This window comes from Petromyzon marinus, chromosome 62 (genome assembly GCF_048934315.1).
Source record: "Petromyzon marinus isolate PM22_M1 ecotype Great Lakes invasive population chromosome 62, UKy_Petmar_22M1.pri1.0, whole genome shotgun sequence".
Classification (NCBI taxonomy): domain Eukaryota; kingdom Metazoa; phylum Chordata; class Hyperoartia; order Petromyzontiformes; family Petromyzontidae; genus Petromyzon; species Petromyzon marinus.
In genome coordinates, this window is record NC_133728.1 from 2,174,949 (window position 1) to 2,200,796 (window position 25,848).

Below are 25,848 nucleotides of genomic sequence, written 5' to 3' on the forward strand. Positions count from 1 at the left end.
GTTCTTCATCGGGAGCAAGTTCCGGCGGCCAGTCTTCAATGAGTTCGCGTGGCCGAGCCCCCAGGGGAGGCGAGCACGTGCTCCACTCCCCCCTTCAAGTCCACATCCAGCCAGCACAACCGGCGACTCCAAGGGCGACAGGCGCAGGAATCCTGTGACGAGAGAAATCAACCCTCCTGAGGCATCACTCGACGAACACTCGCCTCGGCTCGTCGGACACAACAGTCACCTGGCCAGGAAAGTGGAGATGATCAATTCTGCCCAGCGGAAGGAACCAAATACACATTCTACAATCAGCCCAAAATCACACAAATACCCATGCATACACAAAATGGCAGCCGCATGCTTGGACGGCAATGCCGCAATCCCCGCGCACCCGCATATCTCCGCGGTTCTCCCCGCACTCCCATCCCATTTTCCTGTCTGGGAATTATGACAGACAGCGCATTTCCACCCTCCGACGCCTCTGCGCATCACGGCCATTCATTGCACGAATCGGCCATAGCGGGGGAATTTTAAACCAGTGTTTCTCCAAGACTCGCGTTGCCGCAAGCAGCTGCCCCAACTGAGTTGAGAAGACACATCGTTACCTCACTGCACAACATGCACCCTGACAACGGAGGGATACATCTCCATCCCACTGTTTCAACGCACCTCGGAGTGTCTCGAACTCTGGGCCGCCAGGGCGAGCATATAGCTCCATCGTATAGCTTCAGACGCACCACGGAGGGCCTCAACCTCCGGGCCATTTGGTCAAACCATCATTCATAGCATGATGGGACCATACACCCGTGTTAGACACTCAACACGTACTGGGCCATCCTGGTCAGGATCTGCGCCCCAAGAGATTTGACAGCTAGCACAATACCAAATCAATGGCAGCATGTCACCATCGCCAATGTCGAACAGGCACGCACAATTTGTGACGATCTCAAATACCCAACGGTCACCAGAATACACTTCACATCCCGCATCAGTACTCATTATGTCAGATACTCGCATTGTAGCACACAGCTGTACCAACCAAGCTGAGAGCAAAACAACTATACACAATCCCACGAATCGCCGAATGAGGTAATTCAGTACACGCAGCATATACAGTCCGATACAATCTATACCTTGGCAACAATAACGATCAAAGTTTCTCACAGTCTCACATAACCAATCGCAAGCGAAGCTCCATACAGTATACACAATAACAATCACGCTCGACACACGCGAATTAATCATTAACATCCCCATCAGATAACACTCCCGATGCCGTAACCACACACACGAACACAGACATTGCGTTCATCCTACATTCACACAGCCAGAACCTCGTTCAGCAGCCCAGCGGTCAACAAAACTCCATATGCAAAAACAATAGCCCGGCACACGCAAGATGGGTGAGGTGTGTGTTTAGGGCCGGGTGCGTTGTGTCACGACTCGCCTGAGAGGCTGTGAGGAACTTGAACCACGGCATTCTCTGCGACAGGATGCCACCAAGACGGCTGAACATCTTCCTCCACAGACGTTGAGAATGGCGGGAACGGCGTTTCGGCAGGAACCGCGTCCCGACCGGCCGCCACGATGGCGGTCGCACGCGCACGATGCGCACAATTTTCCCGCCCCAGCACCCACATTAGCGGCGGCGGCATTCTCTCTCCTCCAGCTTCGGTGCTCTCCCTCGCGATGGCGGCGAAACAGCGGCGTGCTGTGCGTCCTGCTGCCCCGCCTGCAGCGCCGTGGGAGGTGCGGCTCCGTCGTCGACGTTTCCCGGCGGCGCGAGAATGGCAGCGGGCTGGCTTAGCCCCGTCGGCAACGCTCGTTCCGCCCACCGGGGGAGCGGCACCCACTTGCCCCGATGCGGCAATCACGTTCACCTCGTTGTCGTCGGACGAGTCCGTCAGCACGTTCCTTCTCTTGACCGACGTCTTCCACATGTCGGCGTGGTTCGTAGACATTCTGACACCAAATGTAGTGTTCGATTTCACTCGGACAACTTCTGTCTTTCTACGAACACCGCTTTATTTACAACTCTCAGCATGTCCTCCACATTCCACAGTATCCTGGTCGCCATGGCTCGCTCGCCGTGCTTCACTCGACTCGCTCGCCACCTTTGTCTCTCCACTCCACACGATTACTTCGCTTACTCTGCCGCTAACTTCTTCATACTCTTTGGTTCTATTCGGTAAAGTCACGTAGGTAAAAAATAAAACAACAAAAATCACGACGTTTCGGCCACAACATCAAGTGGCCTTCATCAGGTGAAGGGACCGTACTGTCCAGAGGACAGCGTTGGAGTGAAGACGGCCAAGCCCAGGTCGCGTCCTTTAAGCTGATTTCTAAATTCAACCACCTATCAAAGAAGAACACAGTTCCACATAAAACAAAGCTAGACGTCAACAAAATCGTCATTAATCAGAGTAGCACCCCAATTTCGGACAATCTGAAAACAGTACTGGCTAGGGGGATAAATTTTGCTGTCACACCAAAACACATACCAGTAGATGATATCATCTTTCAGGTCGATGTAGCCCTCAAAGGCATAGGGCACATCCAAGCAGATGTTGCGAGAGCTGAAATAGCCACTATTCTTAAGAACGCTAAGAAACCCATTAGCAACATCAACAAAAATGAACGCTCTGAACTCGCGAATTTAAAAAACAGAAGTGACGTAGTTATCCTCTCAGCCGATAAGGGCATCGCTACTGTAATTATGGATAAAGATTCATACAACAACAAAAATCCAGAATCTGCTCAATGATGGGAGTTACTCAAAAATAAAAAAATGACCCTACTAATAGCCTAGCGATGAAAACCAACAAGATCATCACAAGTTCGACCTCCCTAATCGACCCAACTAAACGTCCCTCCCTAAAACCTTCTAATGCAAGACCCCTTAGATTCTATGGTCTTCCCAAGATTCATAAAGAAGGCACCCACTACGACCCATCATATCCTCGATCAACTCCCCTACCTATATTCTGGCCCGTTTTCTGTCAGATACCTTTCTACCTTTCACTGACAAGACGCCCTGAGCAGTACTTAACTCAGCCCAATTGGTCTCTATGGTCAAATGCGTTGTACTGTCCCCTGACGATATCCTTGTCAGCTTCGATGTGGTCTCTTTGTTCACCAAGGTCGCAGTACCTGATACCATTGAAATAATTGAAAATTTGGTCCAACATGGACTAGACCCCGATACACCTGCACTGGTTAGGCACTGCCTCAACAATACCTACTTTACTTGGAATGGCTCCTTCTACAAACAGAATGAGGATACCCCCATGGGACCCCCCTTGTCACCAGTGATAGCCAATATTTTCATGGAGAAATTTGAATCAGACGCCATCCAGACTTCCACCCTCAGACCTTCCCTGTGGAAGAGATATGTAGACGACACTTTCGTCATTTGGCCACATGGCCTCCCGGCTTTGGACCTTTTCCTAGACCACATTAATTCCAGACACCCCGCTATCAAATTCACCATGGAAGTGGAGAAAGATGGCAAGCTTCCATTCACGGATGTTCTGTTCGAGAGGAGACCTGATGGCTCATTGGGACGTTCTGTCTACAGGAAACCCACCCACACAGATTCATACTTGAAACCTGATTCCCACCACCACCTAACACAAAATAATTATCTCATCAAAACGTTATACCACAGGGCTCATTGCATTTCGGACCAACACCACCTGACCAGGGAATTAAAATATGTACATCTGGCCCTCAAAAGGAATGGATACTCTGACCGTACCATCCACCAAGCTGTTTCTCCTTCCATACAGAAACAACCACCTGATACTCCGATCAAAACCATCACACTTCCATATATAGCAGGCGTTACTAAAAAGATCTCCAAAATTCGAAACAAACACAAGATCCTGGTCCGGTTCAATACAGTACACAAAATCCGTGACCTGATCCCTTCTGTGAAGGATGTCATTCATGACTTACAGTACCCCGGGGTTTACAAATTGATCTGCACCTGTGGTGACTGCTATATCGGGGAGACGAAACGACATGTCTCTGACCGAATTCGCGAGCACAAATCAGATTTGAAACACGGCAGAACGAATTCTTCTGCCGTAGCTGATCATTGTTATAATGCTGTGGGTGATCACGATATAATTTTCTCCGATACCAAGGTCCTCTGCAAACCCGCGGGTTTTTATCAGATATTTATCCACGAGGCAATTCCGATTTACAAACACAGACACAATTTCAAACAAGAAGATGGTTTCAAATTAAGCAATCATTGGAAAGATGTTCTAAATCATACCAAACATTAAACTAATTTTCAATGGTACAGTATATTTATTCAGGTAGTGTATCCCAAACTTTCACAGCAGCTTATTTCCCTTCACACCAACATTTGCAAACTCCCTCCCCCCCACCCCCCCCGTGCCGGTCCTCTACAGCATTTTATGCCAATTCATTTGTCAAGGCGTTTTTTGTTTCCCAGCTTATTTCCCTTCACACCAACATTTGTAAACTCCCCCCCCCTCCGTGCCGGTCCTCTACAGCATTTTATGCTAATTCCTTTGTCAAGGCGTTTGTTTCCTCTCACACAGCTTAAAGGATGCGACCTGGGCTTGGCTGTCTTCACTCCAACGCTGTCCTCTGGACAGTACGGTCCCTTCACCTGATGAAGGCCACTTGTGTTGTGGCTGAAACGTCGTGATTTTTGTTTTATTTTTTTACCTACGTGACTTTACCGAATATAACCAAAGAGTATGGATCCTTGCAGTCACGAAAGCTTCAAATCTAGAATTAACTTCTTCATCTCCGCTCTCCGCTATCACCGTCGCTATGCTCACTCCACTGCTAACTGCTTTGTCTCTGTTCACCGCTATCACCATCACTATGCTCACTCCACTGCTAATTGCTTCGTCTCTGTTCACCGCTATCACCGTCACTATGCTCACTCCACTGCTAACTGCTTCGTTTCTGTTCACCGCTATCACCATCACTATACTCACTCCACTGCTAACTGCTTCATCTCTAACTCCGTCTCAGCAACTCCGCACACAGCGTCTTCGCACACAGCGACTTCGCACACAGCGTCTTCGCACACAGCGACTTCACACACAGCGTCTTCGCACACAGCGACTTTGCACACAGCGACTTTGCACTCAGCAACTCCAACCTCCAACTCTTCACTCCAGCTCCCCTAAGATCTCCAACTTCAACCCATCTCCAAGTTCAACTCCTTCAACTCAACACCCTTCAACTCCACTCCCTTCAACTCAACTCCCCTCTGTTGACTCCGACTCCCGCTCTTATACCCGCTCTCATTACACCCACAATTAATTAACCCTCGTCCCAACGGCGCTCCGTGTGACCGTCACACCTGTTTCTCGCCAGACTTCCAGACGCTTCTCCAGCCCCGGCAACAGCACCAACCAATCGCAGCCGTCCACGGCTACCCCAGCTTAATTGCCCCAAACTAACCTGCACTGTATTCGCCTTCACTACAGACTGACCCAAGATAACCCGTACTGTCTGTGTGATCATGTAATCATGCTGTTTGTGCTACGCACCTTCCTACTCCACTACACAAGTATACTGACATAGAATTGGTCATTGGCAGCATAGTGCTTGTTGCTGGAAGGGAAGGGGATCTGCAGTTACAGCAGCCCTGACTGACAGCAGGTCACGTGATAGACCAGAGAGAGGGATGTAGGGGAAAGTTTACAGAAGGGGCACATGGGGGACGCCCGGGAACACGCTAGTAGGTTCTAGAAAAGGGGCGTGGCCGGGGCAGATTGAGGCAACGCTGGGAGGATAAAAGGGGGCCCCGAGCAGGAGCTCGGGGCTGTCATTTGGAGTGTGATCCCGTCTTGCTGCTGGAGTCTTTGTTGCCGTCTCTGTCTTCACCTTCTTGGCATCGTCAGTCAGGCAGTCTGCCAGCTGTCTTGACTGGGAGCTTTAGTTACTAAGTGTGAACAGTTAAGGCTGTTAATAAACAGAGTGCCTCCTACTCTTAGTGTCTCTGAGTCAGTCACTACACATGTAATCCCCATTGATGTATGGTGATCTGTATAGGCATGCATTGAAATTGCAGCATTTCTTGTTTAACATGTTTAATTTCACTTCTCAGACCTCTCACCATCTGACAGTTTCTTATCTCGATGTATGAGCATCTTGATAAGAGTGGATTTCTGTGCAGAGTGATGGTGTGATTCTGCATTCAGATAGGCGTCATTGTGCATTTTCTTTCGGTAAAAGCTATATATTATTTTGCCATTTTGACCGTGCCCGAGCAGAATATCCAGAAATCGGAGAGTTCTGTCAACTTACACTTCCATGGTGAACTAGATGGGCGGCTTTGCAAGTTGAGATGATTTCGAAATTCGTTAAGTGTATATTTGCCGTGTCGTCAGACCACCAGTGTGTCATCCACATATCTAAACCAAGCAAAGAGTTTTAGTGTGCTTGAAGCTATTGCTTTTGCTTAAAAAAATTCCACGTATAAATTTGCAATCACAGGAGACAAAGGAGAGCCCATTGCTGCTCCTTCCTTTTGTTTATAGAAATCATCTTTCCACAAGAAATAGGTGTTCGTAAGACGGTGTTCAGCTAGTCTTGGGATATCTTTGGCAAAACCAGTGTTCGTTTCCAGAGTATCGAGTAATTTAATTTACTTGTTGCCCGGAACTCTGGTGAACAAAGAAGTCACATCAAAACGTACAAGATTTTCATGAAGGTTAAGCGTAATATCTTGAATTATATTTAAGAGATGCTCTGAGTTTTTAAAGCCCAAAAATGTGCATTGTATGTATAAAAGCTCTCAATGCATGATGCGAAACCACAGGTTCAAAAGAACTGAACGTGTGGCCATTTTGTCTCGAATACGTTTTTTGAGAGCCTTTGTACATGCAACACAGTGCTCCGTGTGTGTTTGTTTTGTTAAATCTATTTGCTTTTCTGGCCTGCTGTAATGCTTGTTATTGGTTCTCATGATTTAAAGACTTCACAACAAATTAAAAAAAACCTACCTCTTATTGCATTTCACAGTTGCGAGTTTTTTCAGCCCGTCTGTCTTTAAAATTGGGCTACTGTTTTAAAAACGGTGACATCAGTTTTTGGGCAGCAATTCGTTTCTTTGGTTATCAACGCATCTTTTGTAACACTGGGGGAGCAGTGGGAAGTCACAAAAGGAAAGCAGCTGCTGATGTATCTGCGCTGATACCTGGTGTTGTGGCTGCCATGGGCAAAGTGGATGTAGTTGTTGTAGTAGCGGTGGTTGTAGCAGCGGTGGTTGTACCTGGCCGGATGGTAATGTTAACCACCGCCTCGCCCCAGCCCACCGAGTTATTGGCCCAGCAGGAGAACGACCCAGAGTCTGACTCCACTAGCGGCCGCTCAAAGGACAGGGAGTTGCCGCTCACAACCGTCTCGTTGGGCAGGGAGCCGTCTTGCCTACGAGCAACCACACCACAATACAAGGAGCACAACACGTGGTCATTATCGTGTGATTACACTGCTGCAGAAACTGCGAAAAGAAATGTAATTAGATGTACAGTATGTATGTTGAACTTCTTTTTGACCGTATATGTCGCCAACCGTGGTAATCTGAGTTGCGGGGAAAGGAGAACAAACTAAACACAGGCAGTTCTAAAGAAATTAGTTTTCAATCTAGCAGTATGGTAAAACATGTTGCATAGCAGCCACGGAATGGGGGGGGGGGGGAAGACCTACATCTAGTCATTGTTTGAGAGAGGGCTGTAACAATGGCAACTAAAGTCGCCTCGCGTTTTATGCGCGTTTATGTAACGCGATTGTGAAATAGCACGTTTGATTAATTGACACTTATTTTAGTTTTTCGCGCACTATCAATAAAATGACGTGCTTTACCACGTTGGCCATGGTGTACGGAACACGCTGCGAGCTAATCGTTAGTCAGGCAGCAAAGTTCAATAGCAATGCTTCCTGAGGTGCAGCAGTATGACAACAACCACAAGTGTGGGAAGCGGCATCAGCATCTCATTCTCGCGTGCTATTTTGAAGATCTTGTCCACGTGAACGTTTCCTTGTGCATACATTCGAACGCGCCATCATCTCCATTACCATCATATCCATTACCATCATCATGCCCCCCTCTCTCTCTCCAGTAATCCCACCAATTCTCTCCACTCCTCCCCTCCACAAGCCCCAGTTACGCTGCCACATTCAAACATCTCACTACGTTTACAAATGTAGTGCCGTGAATTCACTCGGATGACAACCGTCTCTTTTTCCGCCGTCACTTTTAGTCCATCGTTCCGTACACACAGTAATTCTCTCCGTGCTCCGCCAACTCGGACACTCCGATTTACTTCAGCATCGTCCGTGGATCCCCTTCCACACACAGTGTTTCTTCGGCTATCTCTTCCCACACAGTGTCTTCCCTTCCACACACAGTGGTTCGTCTTCAATCTCCTCACACACAGTATCGCCGCTATCTCTTCACACGCAGTGACTTCCCTTCCCCTCACACACACAGTATCGCCGCTATCTCTTCACACGCAGTGACTTCCCTTCCACAGACAGTGGTTCGTCTTCTATCTCCTCACACACAATATTGCCGCTATCTCTTCACACGCAGTGACTTCCCTTCCACACACAGTGGTTCTTCTTCTATCTATTCACACACAGTATCCTGTCTGTCTATTCACACACAGTGACTTCTATCTATTCACACACAGTGACTCCATCTATCTATTCACACACAGTGACTCTATCTATCTCCGCTAACGCTGACTCTCCCTATCGCTATTTACTGTCTTTGGGGTCCGGCCCTCTTTCTATTCTTCCCTAACATTTCCAGCTGTCTTCTTCGTATCTCTTCACCTCTCGCCAACAACTGCCCAGCAACAACGCTCCAACAACAACTCCCCAGCAGCAACTCCTTTCCGTTCAAACCACCTCGCGTTTTATCCCCTCTCGCATTAGCCTTAATTAATTGCCACGTGGCTCGTTGGCCGTTTTCCGCCAGCTCGCACCTGTCCCCCTCATCAGACATCCAGACGCCACCACCTCATTGGACCCGTTCTCCTTGTATGTCTGTATGTACTGTATATGGCCAATTCCTATGCGTATTATTTACTCCACTACATCACCCCTCCCCCCGTGATGAAAGAACCTAGCCGTCCCCGGCTATGATATACTTGAATTGGAGTAGTGGAGTGAAGCGGACGGAACGATGACAACATATATACATAACGCATTTGCAATATACAACCATTCTGTACAATCATGCAACGACACGCACACAACACCTTTATACAGAATTCCCAACCCCCAAAGTCAATGTATTGTATTCCTCCTGGAACGGGTTCCCGCTGCCGGTCCATCTCCCCTGCACGGGCTACCCTGCCGTAAGGGAGGGCCTCGCTCGTCTTGCCAATGAACCCTGCGCCCATCCCTGTCCCAGGGACACTCAGCTGGCGGGGCTGTCCGTCGTTCACGGTCGGGACGGCCATTGGTCCGGATCTGTGGCTGTTCAATCGGCGTCCGGTCGGTAACCCTGCCCAAAAAGGGCGATCCTGCAGGCACACGGGGGGCAGATCTCTGGGACACGCGCACTTGTGACCTCCCCACAGGTTCGTCGGACACATCCAATACAGGCCGCTCTCGGATGGGGGATGACGCATCATATGGTGACACAAATTTCTTCAGGCGCGACGAGTGAACAAACCATGTCCGACGACCGAATTTTATTCGCACACTCTGATCCCGTAAAACCTCCACAATATCAACGGGCCCCTGCCAGAGGTGGTGAAATTTCGGGGACGTTCCCACCGGCACCATGGGGCAGTGCAACCAGGCTTTATCTCCAACACTCCACGGCTCTCGTGGCCGCTGCCTGCCGAACAATCTTTCGTTAGCGGCTTGTCGTCGTGCCGTATTTTGCAATGCAGCCTCTCGAGCTTCCCTTAGATGGTACAAAGCCACCTGCATCAGAGCAGGCACCGTCGTAGATTTCTCCCGTTTTCGAATTCCCAATTTCACAATAGCCGGCGCTTCCGGTTCCCGTCCATACATTAAAAAAAATGGCGAGTACTCCATTGAGGCATGCGGGGCCAATCTATACGCGGCCAGCGTCGCTGCAACATGCAGATCCCAATCATCTTGAGCGGTGTTTACTTGGTGACAAAGCATGGACGTCAGCGTCCTATGCAGCCGCTCGACCATCCCGTCAGTCTTCGGGTGGTACGGGGACGTCCAAATCTTTTTGGTCCCCAGCGAGTCACACACGTCCTTAATCAATTTCGATGAAAAATTTCTGCCTTGGTCAGTAAGCAAATGTTCCGGGGCCCCCTTATCTAATACGGATCCATTCAAGAAAGCCTCAGCGATCGACGTCGCTGACTAGTCTACTAGCGGCCATGCCATCGGCCAACGAGTTAAGTATTCCACCCCGATGAGCAAATATCTGTGCCCTCGGGGGGTGACGGGAAATGGACCCAAAATATCCAGTGCCACAATTTCGTTCACTCTCGAAACTTGAATCGATTGCAAAGGGACACGATATGGCCGTGCCGGCGCTTTCCTCCGTGCACATTCCTGGCACGCTTTTACATGCTGTTTCACATCGTTAAACATTCCCGGCCAGTAAAATTCACTCCCCACCATCAACGCGGTCTTCTCCCCCAGATGCAGCAATTTCTCATTTACCTCGTTAATCAGTTTCCCCCGCAACACCTTCGGGACAACAATACAACATTTTTGTGCTTCCACATCCCAGCGAACAAGCAACCCCTCCGTTAACATCAAAAATGGGCGATCCTCCAATCCCCTTGAACGAGAGGCACGCAGCCTCATCCTGGTCAGCGAGGAATCTTCCACCTGCAGTTACTTCCACTGCTTCAATGACAACCCCAACAGTCCAATTTCTGCTCCAGGGATTATCCCTGGCACCCCCGAACCCGCTGCAGCGACCGTTTGCGGAACCTCCTGCAGCGGCGGGCCGCAACGCAGCGAGCCCTCTTTGCCCCGACACGTCTCAGCCGGTCGCGGCAACCTCGACAAAGCATCCGTGTTTACATGGTGCATTCCTTTCCTATACTGGATCGTGAAAGAGTACTCCTGGAGGGTCTCAATCCAGCGAGCCATTTGCCCCGATGGCTGATCCACGCGCAGCGAGTACTGTAGCACCGCGTGATCAGTGCGGATCAAAAATTCCCTGCCGTATAGATACGGTCGGTACTGGCGCACAAAATGGACAATCGCCAATAATTCCCTACGCGTCACACAGTATTTTTGCTCCGCCAGCGATAACACCCGGCTGCCATATGCCACCACTCTCTCGACGCCATCAACCATTTGTGACAAAACCGCGCCTATGCCCGTATCACAGGCATCCGTGTCAAGTATAAATTGCTTCGTAAAATCCGGGTATCCCCACGGCGGTGCGTCCGCCAGTGCGGCCCGCAACGCTTCAAGCGATTTTTGTTCAGCAATCCCCCATTGAAACTTTACACCTTTCCCGGTCAGCGTATGCAATGGTCGAGCAATCGTGGCAAAATCCTTAACGAACCGCCGATAATATGACGCAAAGCCCACAAAGCTATGCACTTCCCCTGCTGTTTTCGGCACTGGCGATGTACGCACACAACTCGTCTTTTCCGGATCAGTGGCAACTCCTGATGCACTAACGACGTGCCCCAAATACTTCACCGATGTTTTCAACAATTGGCACTTCTGTGGTTTAAATTTCAATCCAGCGCGCCGCACTCTGCCAAAAACGGCGCGCAGCCGTTGCAAATGTTGATCGAAATTCCTACTGAAAACAATCACATCATCTAAATATATCAAGCATGACTCCCACTGCAGGCCCGACAACACGAGTTCCATTAATCGCTGGAAGGTCGCCGGCGCTGAGTGGAGTCCCATCGGGAGCACGTTAAATTGATACAATCCTTGTGGTGTCCGAAATGCCGTTTTAGGTCTTGATTCTTTATCCAGGGGCAATTGCCAAAAGCCCGACAACAAATCGAGGGTCGAAAAGATTCTGGCGCCAGACAGGGCGTCCAGCGAATCATCAATTCGTGGAAGTGGGTACGCTTCCGCCACCGAAACTTTATTCAATTTCCGATAGTCAACACAAAATCGCATGGTTCCGTCACGTTTTTTAACGAGGACAATAGGGGCTCCCCACGGGCTGGACGATGGGGCGATAATATCCTGCTCTAGCATTTCATCAACAGATCGCCAAATACATTATTTCTCAAGAGGACCTACACGATGCGAATTTAACCTGATCGGGGGTGCATTCCCCGTGTCAATACGATGCTGCAACAACTTCGTTCGACCCACGTCATATTTCCATGAACTGAACACATCCTTAAATTCCACTAGCAACGCATGCAAACTCGACCGTTGCACAGGCGATAACTCTGGGTTTTGTTTGTAAAGATCCCTTAACCATTCCGGATCGTCCTCCTCCCTCGAGAACATTTCATCCTGCCCCATAGCAAAACATGTTTTTGCTTCTGGACCCGGCGCACCCGTTGCGTGCGCCAACGTAGTGCCCCCTTGAATAACAACCTCTTCGTGCCCCGCGTTTACAATTTGAATGAAGGGATCACAATAAGTTGGTATTATGGTCAAAGCTCCTACCACGGTGGGCATTCTCGACACAGCATTTGAGGGTGTCAACAGCACTCCCTCCTGTAGCTCATCCCAAGGCAATTCCTTCTTTAACCGTAGCGGTACCAATATTTGCGATGCAGGCGGGACGCGCACGGTGCGGCTCACCACGGCCTGCACCACAGCGTTCGCCACCGCAAATTTCGAAGGCGTCCCCAAAAATTTCATACATTTCCCCGACGGTAATTCCAAACAACCTTTTTCCACTGAAATCTTAATTGGCATCTTTTGCAAAAAATCCGTGCCCAACAAACACGGTACCACCAAGGCTGTTGAAACCAAAACACTTCCTGTCACAATAACCTCCCCAATTTGAATTGCCACAACCAAGCAGCCCATAATGCCCAAACTACCCCCGTTTGCCACTACACATGGCCCTTCCACTGGCGCTAACGATCCAGGCGACGTCGGCAGCGACTGAAAAGTTTGCAACGAAATGAGAGTTGCCGACGCCCCGGTATCCACAATAACCCATACCATAACACCTTGAATACATGCCATCACATCCGACGATCCCGGCGCGGCCCCCAACACACGATGTACCAACGCGCCCCACATATCCCAGCCATGCGTACTATCCGAACCTGATGAATACGGTTGAGATGACACAGATGAGTGATGTGGATAGGGCGGCCGTGTATTGAATGCATCTCGACTCACCCGGGATCCTTGGTCTTGGGGGAACCGCCCGCCGTAGTTGTTCGGCGCCCACGGAGGACCACCTCTTCGTCTCCAGCAGTCGCGGGCGAGATGACCCCTCGGCCCGCACTCGTAGCATGTCCGATGCACGCCGTCTCCATATGCCCCGGGACGACGCCGTCGGTCTCCGGTCGACACTCCGGCCGCCGCTGCCATCGGCGGCGCCTCGTCCACCACCACCGCCACCGTGCTCGCAGCCCCGGCAGGGGTCATCAGCGATGGCTGCGCTACCGCCGCCGCTGGTTCGTCTCGTATATCAAGGTTGACTTATATGTTCCTGGCGATCAGCAACGATGACACGTTGTCGTCATCATCCTTGTCCGGGAGCGACAAGATGACTTTCAGTTCCTTCGCCAGCTGTAACATCTTCTCTTGCAGCAGGGAGTCCCAGCCCTCCTCGTCCATCGCCGGGTACGCAACCTGGGCGAGGGCCAGCAAGGCGCTGCGAAATGCCAGGGGGGACTCCATTGCCTCCCGTTTCCTCTGTTGAAATCGACGTTTGGCGACCGACCGCGGCTCGTAGACCTTCCTCATTGCCGCAATAGCACCGTCCAGTGTTTTTCTGACAGCGGCAGGGAGTCCCTTAAAAGTCGCCAAGGAGTCATCATCCAATGCCGTCGGCAGTGCTCGTAACGCGGCACTCTCCGTCCACTTCAGAGACTCGTAAGCCGCACGGAATCATCGTATGAATGCCGTCCAATCTCCCACTTTGGCCTCAAATCGTTGTACGTGTAGCCATCGTGGCGGTCCCTCCAACTGGTCGTCTTCGTCGTCAGAATCTTCCAACCGCTCCGGCTGAGCGGCAACCTCCGGCGGTGGACCCGGTACGGGTAGTTGAATGCGGTTCTCCGTCAAGAAGTTCTGGAATTCCTCCGACAACTTCTCCATTCTGGCCTCCCACTGGGTCATGAGGACTCGCCAATCCTCCGGCGATCCCGGGCCTTCAGCACCACCCGAACCGCTGTCACCGTCCGGAGTACTGCCGGCCATCTAGCCGGGCTGCAAATCGTCATTGTCGCTGTCGACGCCCGAGTCCACTGGCACATTTCTTTTCTTTGCGGCGTTCCTTGACATTGTGGCGTGTTCCGTACTTTTTCTGACACCAAATGAAGTGCCGTGAATTAACTCGGACGACAACCGTCTCTTTTTCCGCTGTCACTTTTATTCCATCGTTCCGTACACACAGTAATTCTCTCCGTGCTCCGCCAACTCGGACACTCCGATTTACTTCAGCATCGTCCGTGGATCCCCTTCCACACACAGTGTTTCTTCGCCTATCTCTTCCCACACAGTGTCTTCCCTTCCACACACAGTGGTTCGTCTTCAATCTCCTCACACACAGTATCGCCGCTATCTCTTCACACGCAGTGACTTCCCTTCCACACACAGTGGTTCGTCTTCTATCTCCTCACACACAGTATCGCCGCTATCTCTTCACACGCAGTGACTTCCCTTCCACACACAGTGGTTCTTCTTCTATCTATTCACACACAGTATCCTGTCTGTCTATTCACACACAGTGACTTCTATCTATTCACACACAGTGACTCCATCTATCTATTCACACACAGTGACTCTATCTATCTCCGCTAACGCTGACTCTCCCTATCGCTATTTACTGCCTTTGGGGTCCGGCCCTCTATCTATTCTTCCCTACAATTTCCAGCTGTCTTCTTCGTATCTCTTCACCTCTCGCCAACAATTGCCCAGCAACAACTCTCCAACAACAACTCCCCAGCAGCAACTCCTCTCCGTTCAAACCACCTCGCGTTTTATCCCCTCTCGCATTAGCCTGAATTAATTGCCACGTGGCTCGCTGGCCGTTTTCCTCCAGCTCGCACCTGTCCCCTTCATCAGACATCCAGACGCCACCACTTAACGCTAACAGCCTCTCGACCAATCACAGCCCTCGTGCCACGACTCCCTTAATTACTTCAGGTTGTTTATGCCACCCGCGACTCGACCACCTGTTCGACCTCATGTGACCCGTTCTCCTTGTCTGTCTGTATGTACTGTATGTGGCCAATTCCTATGCGTATTATTTACTTCACTACACAAATATTTTAGTTTTGCTTGAATTTCCTTTATTTAAATAGGATGTCACTATCTTTAATACATGTGTAGAGGTGTTACGGGAGGGTGACACACGGTTGTATAACGGTGGCCACAAACACGTCCGCTACGGCCACCACCCTGGGGGGCTGTGGGGGATGCTGTGATCCCTCTCAGCCCCACCCCTCAGTGAGGGAAGTATAAAAGGTGGGACCCGGGGAGCTGAGAGTTAGTTCGATCAGTCAAGATGAAGAGCCAGTGAAGAATGAAGATCGACTCGCCAGATCGGGAGCTGCGCCGAAGCTGGGCCATGTCAGATAGCCTCCTGAGAGAGGACTAGGATAGAGGGAACTAGGGAGCTAGCGTGGGCTAAAGCTCGGCGAACGTTCCCTCTATAGAGTACGGGTGAAGAGGCCATTGGCTCTTCAAGTATCAGATTCGCCACTGTAATTGAAGCGTCTGTAATAAATACATGTTGCCTCAAGTGAAGAGTCTCCGACGTAAAAAAGGCTACTACACATGTATGGTAGTATTGTCAATATAATATGTATGGTAACCAGTGAAATATGTGGATGTGAGAATGAGGGTCGATAGGCTGTTCTATGCTTAACTCCAACCGATTTTGAGTTACGCGCCATAAAACAAGAGGTAGCTGTATTGACAGTTTTTTGTGGTCCCATACCTGTCCCACAGGTAGTGCGTGATGTTAGGGTTCACGTCTGCTTCACAAGTCAACGAGGCTGCTTCCTTATCCACGTACCAATCGCCATCGTAGCCAGCGATACTCACCCTTGGTTTGTCTGCGAATGGGGGCACATGCATAAGTCCGTACACATTGCCTTGGTCGCATTCACGAGGAAACTTCAGTTATAAAAGTGGCGAAAAATCAATTGAGGTCTATACAGGACAAAAACGTAACTTATTTTGATGAACTATTATCAGAGGCAACTGGAGATTTCACAAAAAACTTAGCCAAGGGGTTATCCACTGCTACAGGGCATTTCATCATTACTCAAATGTATCCGCGTTTTTTTCTTCAGCAAACACCTCACGTCTCAAAGATCTGGGGGCAGTCATTGTGCAATGTGCTAATCACAGTGTTACCCCCCAACATTACGATGGTCAACCTAGATTTGAAGCTTTCGTGACTGCAGGAATCCATAGTCTTTGGTTCTTTCGGTAAAGTCACGTAGGTATAAAACAAAATCAATCACGACGTTTCGATCACAACACAAGCGGTCGTCCTCAGGTGGAAAAAATACAATCCAGCAGTGGAACTGCTGGACTAGCGAGACAGCAGCTACAACAAGACTATATATGTGGCGATGGGCAAGCAAGCGGGGTCTGAGCTGGAAAGGAATTCCACCCCCCGACGGCAGCATCTAAGTTGTGTTAATGGGGGATTCGGGACAGAGAGATTATGGATGGAGATTAGCATGAATGAGCTTCCGTCGCCGCATAAGAGTATCATGCCCGCATATGCGCACAGCACATTAACACTGCAATGCACGTAACCACGGTCACCAGCCCCATGCCCTCGATCAACTGGGATGGGTTCAACTCCAGGGAGACTTTTGGGGGAACTAGGCCACGCAGACACAGAGACACAGAGAAATGTAGACAGAGAGACAGACACACAGATGGTTAAACAACAGTTAAGTACTGCCCTCTACTGTGTGGACCAGTGGTCACTTAAAATGATCTTGGAGGTAGCTCTGTGTTATCCGCTTCTGTGGCCTGTTCTCCAACAAAGGACACAATAAGTGTGGGAGATACAAACTGATTCTTAAAAACTATATAATGGATCACCTTAGCGAGAGATGCCATTCCCTAACAGTACAGAAATACCCATGGACAGATGGATTACTGAATCTATCTGTGTGGAACCTCGAACATTATCCTCTTAGTATGTGTGGGCATTTCTCGGGTACTCCGGCATCCTCACACACAACTCCAAACACTCACTACGGGAAACGGCCAAATATCCCTACACAGGCACCTCCCTAAACAGACACCTAAGAATCAAAGACTTTTCCGGGTAAATAATGGGCATTGTTACTCTTGCACGATGTATGCATGCAAGTTGAACTTCTTTCGCACCATATGTAGCCAACCATGCAAATTGGAGGTGCGGGAGAAGGACAACAAACTAAACACAAAAATTCGTTCTAAATTGAGTTTTCAATCTATAGTAAAAACGTGGAATGTTTAGAATGGACTCATGGTTGCCAATAGAGATGACCACCAATCCAAGCTCATGCATGCCCACTACTCACAGTGGATGTCGAGGGTGGTGGAGAGATTTACTGGAAACTCGAATGCTGGGTGCTCCACCCTGCAGGTGAGCGTCCGCCCGTGGCTCTCGTACATGGGCTCCATCTGGTAGCGGCTCTTCATGGTCACCATGCTGTCGGGCTCCGCCTCTGTGGTCTCACTGGAGCTGCCCTGATGGAGGCCACTCCAGGTGATGGAGGCTGCAGGTTTTGCTTCCTGAGCGACGCACGTGGCCACGGTCACCAGCCCCATGCCGTCTACCAACTGGGATGGGTTCAACTCGAGGGAGACGTTCGGGGGAGCTGGGGCACAGAGACACAGAAACACAGAGATGGTTAAATAGCAGTAAAGTGCTGGCCTCTACTGTGTGGAGCAGAGGTTACTTAAATGGATATCAGAGGTGGCTCTGTTATCTGCTTCCGTGGGCCGTTCTCTAACAAGAAGGGACACACAACCCTTTCCCATTCCGATGTTGTACGTGTAGGTCATTATGGAACAATTACATTCTGATGATGTATATGTACATATTCGGAAGAAAAACTAAATAAAAATAACTATCAGTTCTGAGGCTTCCACAAGGCCATGAGGGAGGGTGTGTGGCACAGTTTGGCACCATCTATCATACGGTTCTCTGCAGTGAGTACAATGTTTGAAAACAACGGGACTATGGCTTTGAAAATCAAATGAGCACTAACCCGCTTGCACGTTCCAAGATTCAGTGGTGAACGGGACCTCACCCTGCAACTTGCAGACGTCTCGGAATGGGAAAGGGTTAACTGTGGGAGATCCAAGCTGATTGTTCATCTCATGACACTATTAACACAATTGAGATAACATTTGGGGGGGGGGATGAAAATGGATGAAGGTTATGTTTGGTGTGGCTGATTCCTGGTAACATTTTGTCCATCTAACATTTGATTTAACTGGGTGGAGTTGGAAGGTTGTGAGTTTAAATAGTGGTCAGTGGTGGACTAAAATTCATAATTATTTATGGCTTGAGATCATCCTCATCCTTATTTGCCGTTGTAAATCCACCCTCATGATCTCGTGACACAACAATCCGAGACTAATGGTGGAGTGGTAGCCAAGGAAGAGAAAGTGTCCGAGATGCCTCCACCGTGAAGATGGAGCCGTTAACATCAGATCATGTGCGGGTGTGCCAAGGTGGGCTTGGTGTATAAGTATCACTTTTTTTTAGGTCATCATTGGTCTCCCTCTAGAGAGACTGGTTCCACAGCAGATAAATATGTTCACTGGTGTTTTCGGGTATCACGTAGAGGCGGATCTCCAATCTACCTAAGGTGGCGTTGCCATGGCGCGCAATCCGCGTTGTGCGAAAAATGTTCCCGAATGGTAAGCCACGTTATGGCGGCAATGCGTCGTGTTAACACCACCACGCGTTATGCGAGGACTGCCCTATACTGGTTTCTCGTGGTCGAGTGGGGGACGGGGAGGGACGATAGCCCACATCCCTTAGGTCCTACCACCAGTACCACCATCATGCTCGTGTCAGCTGGGTGAGCCTCGGACTTTATAAAGGATTTGTTTAGAACAGCGTCATAATAACAAGGGAACTTTTCACGGAGCTTTTCCTCCTGGGAGATACAAATACGCTTGTAGTAAACGGAGTAATTGTTTAAAAATGTGGAACTGCTAAGTAGTGGAGTATGGTTGAAAAACGAAACCCCCTTCCCTCTGTCCCTGGTCTCCCCTTAGTAAGTTAGTTATCTCCCCCCCGCCCCCCTACGTGGGGTCCCCACTTGGCTGGGGCTGCCGGCCCAAGACCCCCTCCCCCCTACGTACAGTCCCGTTGCGCTGAAGTGAAATTCTCGCGGATTTTATATCCCCACCCCCCCTCCAATATTCGTCAGCGCATTGTACCAGGCTCACGTTTTGTCGCATTAAAAAAAAACTGCCTCACCGTTCACAGTGAGGCTGATTGTTGCTTGAACTTCGTCATCAAAAGTGGCAAAGATGCAGGTGAAGTCTCCCTCGTCCCCGAGACGGAGGTCTTCAATGCGGATGGATCCGTTCCTCAGTTCAGAGGTTAAGTTTGTGAAGTTGAGTCGCCCGTAGAAGGTGCTATTGTTAATTCTGTAACCGCTGGGAAAGGCAACCGCGATTCTCACTGAGGAGTCTCCGATTACCTTCCACCAGGTTATACTCCCAGGCGTCTGTGACCCCGTGTAGACACATCTCAGGGTGACCTCTTGGCCACGGTTCACATTCACAAACTGATCCACCTCCACTTGGGAGGTTCCCAAGGTCACAAGACCTGCAGGGATAGAACAGAGAAAGCGCAGTCTATTTTTAAAGGGTTGTGAAGTACACAGCAGTCTGTAATTGTTATCTAGAAACCCCATTAGAGACCGGTCCATCATACTGTTGTCTTCAGACCCACAATAAGTAACTGTATACATTTTGCTTCGTATAGTTGAAAAATAAAAATTGCATGTCATGCAATGCCCGTATAGTAAAACCATCGTATATATTTTTGGTTTAAGAGTAGTATGTGGGTAAAACAAATACCAATTGTACTTTGTAATATTGGAAATTTGCAATATCTGCTCATCTTTGCTTCACAGACACGACCACACTAATACTTTAATTCAACTTTTCTTCATACTGCATTGTAATTTTAAAACTTACACTATAATATATATCATTGTTAGTATGACTAGAACGCTATATTGAGCTCCTATACCCCTATGAGCAGATAACACGGCATGCTCCTGACTCTATAAGATCATGAAAGCCAAGCTGATTAGAGCCTGGATAAGTGGGTTAGAGCCTGGATGGGTTATCACGATCTCGCCATGGAGGACGTCGCGGTAGCGAGATGTTAACTACCTCGCCTGGTATACAGGAGATCGTGGGTTTGATACCGACCCAGACGCCTGCTGTATATTTGGAGTTGGCATGTTCTCTCTCTCTCCCCCCATGGTCGCATGGATTTTACCTCTTGGTCCTCCAGTATTTCCCTTCACATTTGGAATCAACATGCGTTTAGAGTATTTGTCTGCAATAAATGTCTACTTGATACGCCATTTAATTTAGCTATCATTTGTTAGCAGGTCACTTCTAAATAAGACCTACACAGCTCAGTGGGCCTTACCTGGTAAAATAAAAAGTTTATAGTGTTAGCTTGCGTAACAAACTGTTGTTGTAGGCAGTGGTTAGCAGAGGGCAGTACAGCAAATCCATTGTTGCCCTGTATTTCCCCCACCTTCACCAACCCGTACTGACCAGGGTGGTGAAGTATGGACAAATAACCATCACGACCCGCATGGCGTAGGAACAGCCTCATCCAGCATTGGATTGAGAGACAGGATGTATGTGAACTCCTACACACATGGTAATGTTGTCCCTTCTCCCGGAAAGCACATCACATCACGTGATTTGAGATGCACTTCTGTGGCCATCTGGAACGCTCTTCCTTCCAATATTAGAAAGCCACTGGAGCTATGCACTTTAAATCAAAATGGAAAACTAATTTATTTATAACTGCTGTTTGTGTTTAGTTTGTTGTCCTTCTCCCGCACCTCCAATTAGAACGGTACGTACAGTGCGAAAGAAGTTCAACATAAATACAAGAAGTTCAACATACAGGTCGCTACTAAATAAGAGCTCAGTGTGACCTGGTACAGTCCAATTAAATTAGTTTCGTAGTGTTATTTAATTTCTAGTGAGCCAGGGTATGTCGGCTCGACACCCATGGGTAGTGAGTGTCACATCACAACATTTCTGTGATCCACCAACACTCGCTCCATCCACAGTGCTGGATTGCACGTGCATAGCCACCACCACCGCTTTGGGATGTTTGTTCAATGGCAACTCATGGGAGTTTTGGCTTCATGCGGCATCAAAGAGAGAACTAGGAAATGAGCACCATCGCACATTACGAGTGGACGACACTTAAGAATATGTACAGCTGAGTCATAAACCAACATCCTTGACAAACAGCGACTATCCACCTCGTAATCTACGGTGGGGAGGCGGGGGATTGGAGTTAGCGCCCAGGGTGATCTCTTTGTGATCTAAATGCAGCTGTGTTCTCCTATAACGCGGTAGTAGTTGCGTTCCTGAAGAACACGCCGTTATGGAAAAATCGCGCTATAATATATAATATAGGGGGTAAGGCACAGTCCGCGATAACATGTGAGATGCGTACACAGGCTGAACAAAGACTGAGGCACGTGGGTAGCATCTAGAAGCATCCAGCAGCATCCCACCTTGTGTGATGCTATGCCCAGGGAGCCGTACGGCCATTTATTCCTACTCATGCGACGTAGTTCCATTCACTCAATCGGGTGATATCCACTCTTTGTTTTTTTCGGTAAAGTCACGTATAAATAAGAAATAATAAAATACATAATAGCGTACGACGTTTCGGTTGCAACACAAGCAGCCATCATCAGGTACAGAAGAGCTACATTTATGAGAGAGGGGAAACATATAACCTCAGATGTATATACAGACACCCAAGTATGGGGAACTGACACAGATAGAACAGGGGACACAGAGAGAGAAGCATACCAGACAAACAGGGTTTAGCAAAATTTTGGAAACCATGTAAAGCAACACAGACGGTCGGTCAAAACACAATTAACGCATAGTCCGGTTGATCACGCTATTTCAAAGATTGCTAAATTGCAAGCTAAGTATGAAACTCAAAATACAGACTGCACACACACATCTGCGTTATTAAAATGTGTTCCCGAATATATTAATCGCGTTATATCCAATTCGCGTAATGAAAACAACACAGATTATAGGAGAACGGACTGTACTTTGATTATAAAGCTTCATCACAGTCAGAAATTGGCACTCAATGAAATCTTAACGTAATCAGCTATGATAAATCCACTTCTGGATGAACGCCTCCCCAAGCCACCACAATCTGTCACGGTCCAGATATGGAACAATCCCCCTTCAATAAATTAACCAGATACACACGTTATAACAGACACTACAATGCCGATGAAATGTGAACAACAGAATTTAGCTTTTAAATAAAAACTCGGTAAAGAAGGTTACAAAGTTGGGGTTGGGATCTATTTTAGAACAGCTTAGTAATAATCATTTACATTTGTAAAGTGGTGCATTTAATCCATAAATCCCAATGCAGCACCACCGTGCATGGAAAGCAGGAAATAAACAGAACGTGCAGGGTAAACGGCCAGGACTCGGCGGTAGAGTAGAGGCGAGTTGAAAGAGGTGAGATTTCAAGACAGACAAATATATTCAAATATATTTCACGACTCTGATTGTCTTACTAGCTAAAGCAAACCGTTCCAAAGTTCGGGAGCTGCACTGAAAAAAGCCCCATCACTCCAGTACAATAAGTTCACTAAAACACCGACATCTGTAGGAGGGCCTAAACTGTAGAGCCACGGGAAATGAAAATCCTATTGAGTTGTGAGTTTATCAAAGCAGGCTTACCGTAAAGCACCAATAGCCGAAACGGCCCTTTCATATTTCACACGGGCAGCACCAAGTTCTTGAATTTCCACTCATCCGGCCTCGCTGGAGGTGGACTGGTTTTCACGACGCGCAGCACCCGAGCTCACTCGGACTCATGGCAGCGCCGTGGACTTGGGACTGTGTGATTAACCACGCGCCTCCTTAATTGATAAACCCTCGTCACTCATTAACCAGGGAGACACGGAAAACATCGTTCAAGAGATGCGCTGGGCTAGTGGGGGTGGTCAGAAACATATGGGCGGTACAGTAAAGCACACTTAGCGATTTGATTAATTGTCGCTACCAGGGTTGTGGCTTTTATTTGAGATTCAGCTGTGATTTGTCTCGTTGTTTGACGATCTCCAAATAAGGTTGAACGTGTTAAATTCCATATCTCTGTCCGTCTGTAATGGGAGAAAGGCATGATAATGCTTGTAAAGATGATCCATACTTAAGTATTAAGTTGTTTCCGTCTTATGTTTAGGGGTTTAACTTTTAAACAACAGGCTAAGTTTATCAAATGGTTTGCCTAAAACTGTCGTGCCACTTAGCGGTAGATTTTTAGTTTGTCATGGACCCGATTTAAATATACACTTACAGATACACTTAATTAATTTCCTAAATCATCTCAACTCGCAAAACCCATCCATCCAGTTCACCATGGAAGTGGAGGTGAATAAAACTCTTCCATTCCTGGATATTCTGCTTGGGCATGACCAAAATGGTAAAATAACGCGCAAATCCTCTCTCATGAAGATGCTCATATATCGGGCTAAGAAAGTGTCAGATGGTAATAGTCTGAGGAGTGAGATTAAACATGTTAAAGAAACGCTGCAATTTAATGGTTGCAATGATGCACAAATCAATAGGGCAGTGAATGCCAAAATGAAATAAAATAGCACAAGTGCTGAAATTGATCAAACAATATTTTTTAAAAATACTGTTCAATTTGGGAGTAACTAATAAACTCGCAATATTTGTGGGAAAAAATGAACATCCGATTGAGATTCAGCACGGTACATAAAAATACAAAACCTAATATCTGGTCCTGAAGCTTACAACAGAAGGTGTGTACCGGATTAATTTATGCTGTGAAAAATCCTATGTTGGTCAGACGGGACGAATGATAAGCATGATAATAAAAGGACACCAAATAAATATTAAATATACTCCCAAACACAACTGTCGGCAGTTGCAGAACACTCATGCCAACTGGGGCACTCAATTAATTTTGATAATGTTGAGGTTTTATGCAAAACTAGTTTTCTGGCCAAGACTAATTACGGAATTTACGGAGATTAAAGGCAGCGTGATAGACGTAGCACTAGCGTTATATTCTATAAATAGATCTTTGGTTGACGAATGACGACCGAAAGTCAATATCAGTTTCGGCCGAAACCGAAATCAGACCGAATGTTATAAAGTTGTCTTTCGGCTGAAACCGAAAAAATGCCGAAAGAGGCCATTTGCCAACTTTTGGCGCCGAAACCGAATTTCGGTCGGTCTCTATCCCACCTGATTGGTTCATAAGTTCCGACATCACATTTACCCCCTCCATTTAAGGTCGCAACACAATTCTTGCTGTCGCCTGATGAGGCTGGTTATAATTACCGGTGAAACGTGATATTCGAATGGTAAATGTGGATTTCCTCTCCTCACCGGTGTCCTGAACTCATAACTTATTGGCACGTTTTGTTTACGTGACAAACTATATTAATCATGCTGTGTCGGGTGGTGGCGGGTTTAACGACATTCATATTTATGCGATCTAACTCAATCAAAAACATATTATGGATCAATGTGCAGGGTTAATGTGGCCACGTGTGTCCCTCAGGAAGGACAATCCGCATCCTCTATCACCTGCAATGGCTTAATTAATGGCAGTTCAAATGAGACTACAGATTAGGTGGAGTTCGGTTGTCTAGTACTGCCACTCAGGCAGCGGTAGATTGTAGCAAAGAAAACACCGCTTAAGAATAGGTTTTAATTTTTCGTGCAATAAAATAGGTGTTAAGATGTTCAACCACTAAATAGATTACTTTTGCAAGGCATCAAGTTTACATTAATCACACGTACTTGTGGCAAAACATGCAAACAAACACGCTCTAATAATATACGTAGATACACCCCTTCGTCCCATAGTCTCTACTATCGGCTCCCCCACCTACAAACTAGCTCGTTTTTTGTCTGAAATCCTGCGTCCTTTCACTGGAAAGACCACCTCTGCGGTACAAAATTCTACTCACCTGGTATCGACAATCAAGGGTATTTCCCTGTCCCCAGACGACCTGCTTGTCAGTTTTGATGTAGTTTCCTTATTCACCAAGGTTCCTGTACCTGACACAATCGCAATCATTGAAGACTTGGTTCATCAAGGACTAAACACTGAGGTACCCCCCCTGGTGAGACACTGTTTAACCAATACATACTTCACTTGGAATGGAACTTTCTACAAACAAACTGAGGGCACCCCAATGGGCTCCCCCCTTTCTCCAGTTATAGCTAACATTTTCATGGAGAAATTTGAGACTGACGCCATCCAGACTGCCACTCTGCGCCCAACCTTATGGAAGAGGTACGTAGATGACACTTTTGTCATCTGGCCACATGGCCGGCCTGCTCTAGACCAATTCTTCGACCACATCAATTCCATACACCCAGCCATCAGATTTACCATGGAAGTCGAAATAGATGGCAGGATACCTTTTTTGGATGTCCTAATTAAAAAGAGACCTGATG

General features: G+C 48.0%; 1 protein-coding gene across 1 annotated transcript in view; it reads right to left on the minus strand.

The window, feature by feature from the left end:
- The window catches only part of LOC142906245 (nephrin-like), a 73,206-nt gene extending 50,006 nt beyond the window's left edge, over positions 1-23,200 (minus strand). Inside the window, exons 1-3 of the mRNA XM_076053646.1 lie at positions 23,089-23,200; positions 19,568-19,921; positions 17,649-17,948 (exon numbers count right to left, since the gene is read on the minus strand). Coding sequence (XP_075909761.1) covers positions 17,649-17,948; positions 19,568-19,921; positions 23,089-23,122 — 688 coding nt within the window. The 5' untranslated portion in view covers positions 23,123-23,200. The remainder of the gene's footprint in view (positions 1-17,648; positions 17,949-19,567; positions 19,922-23,088) is intronic.
- Positions 23,201-25,848: the final 2,648 nt, after the last annotated feature.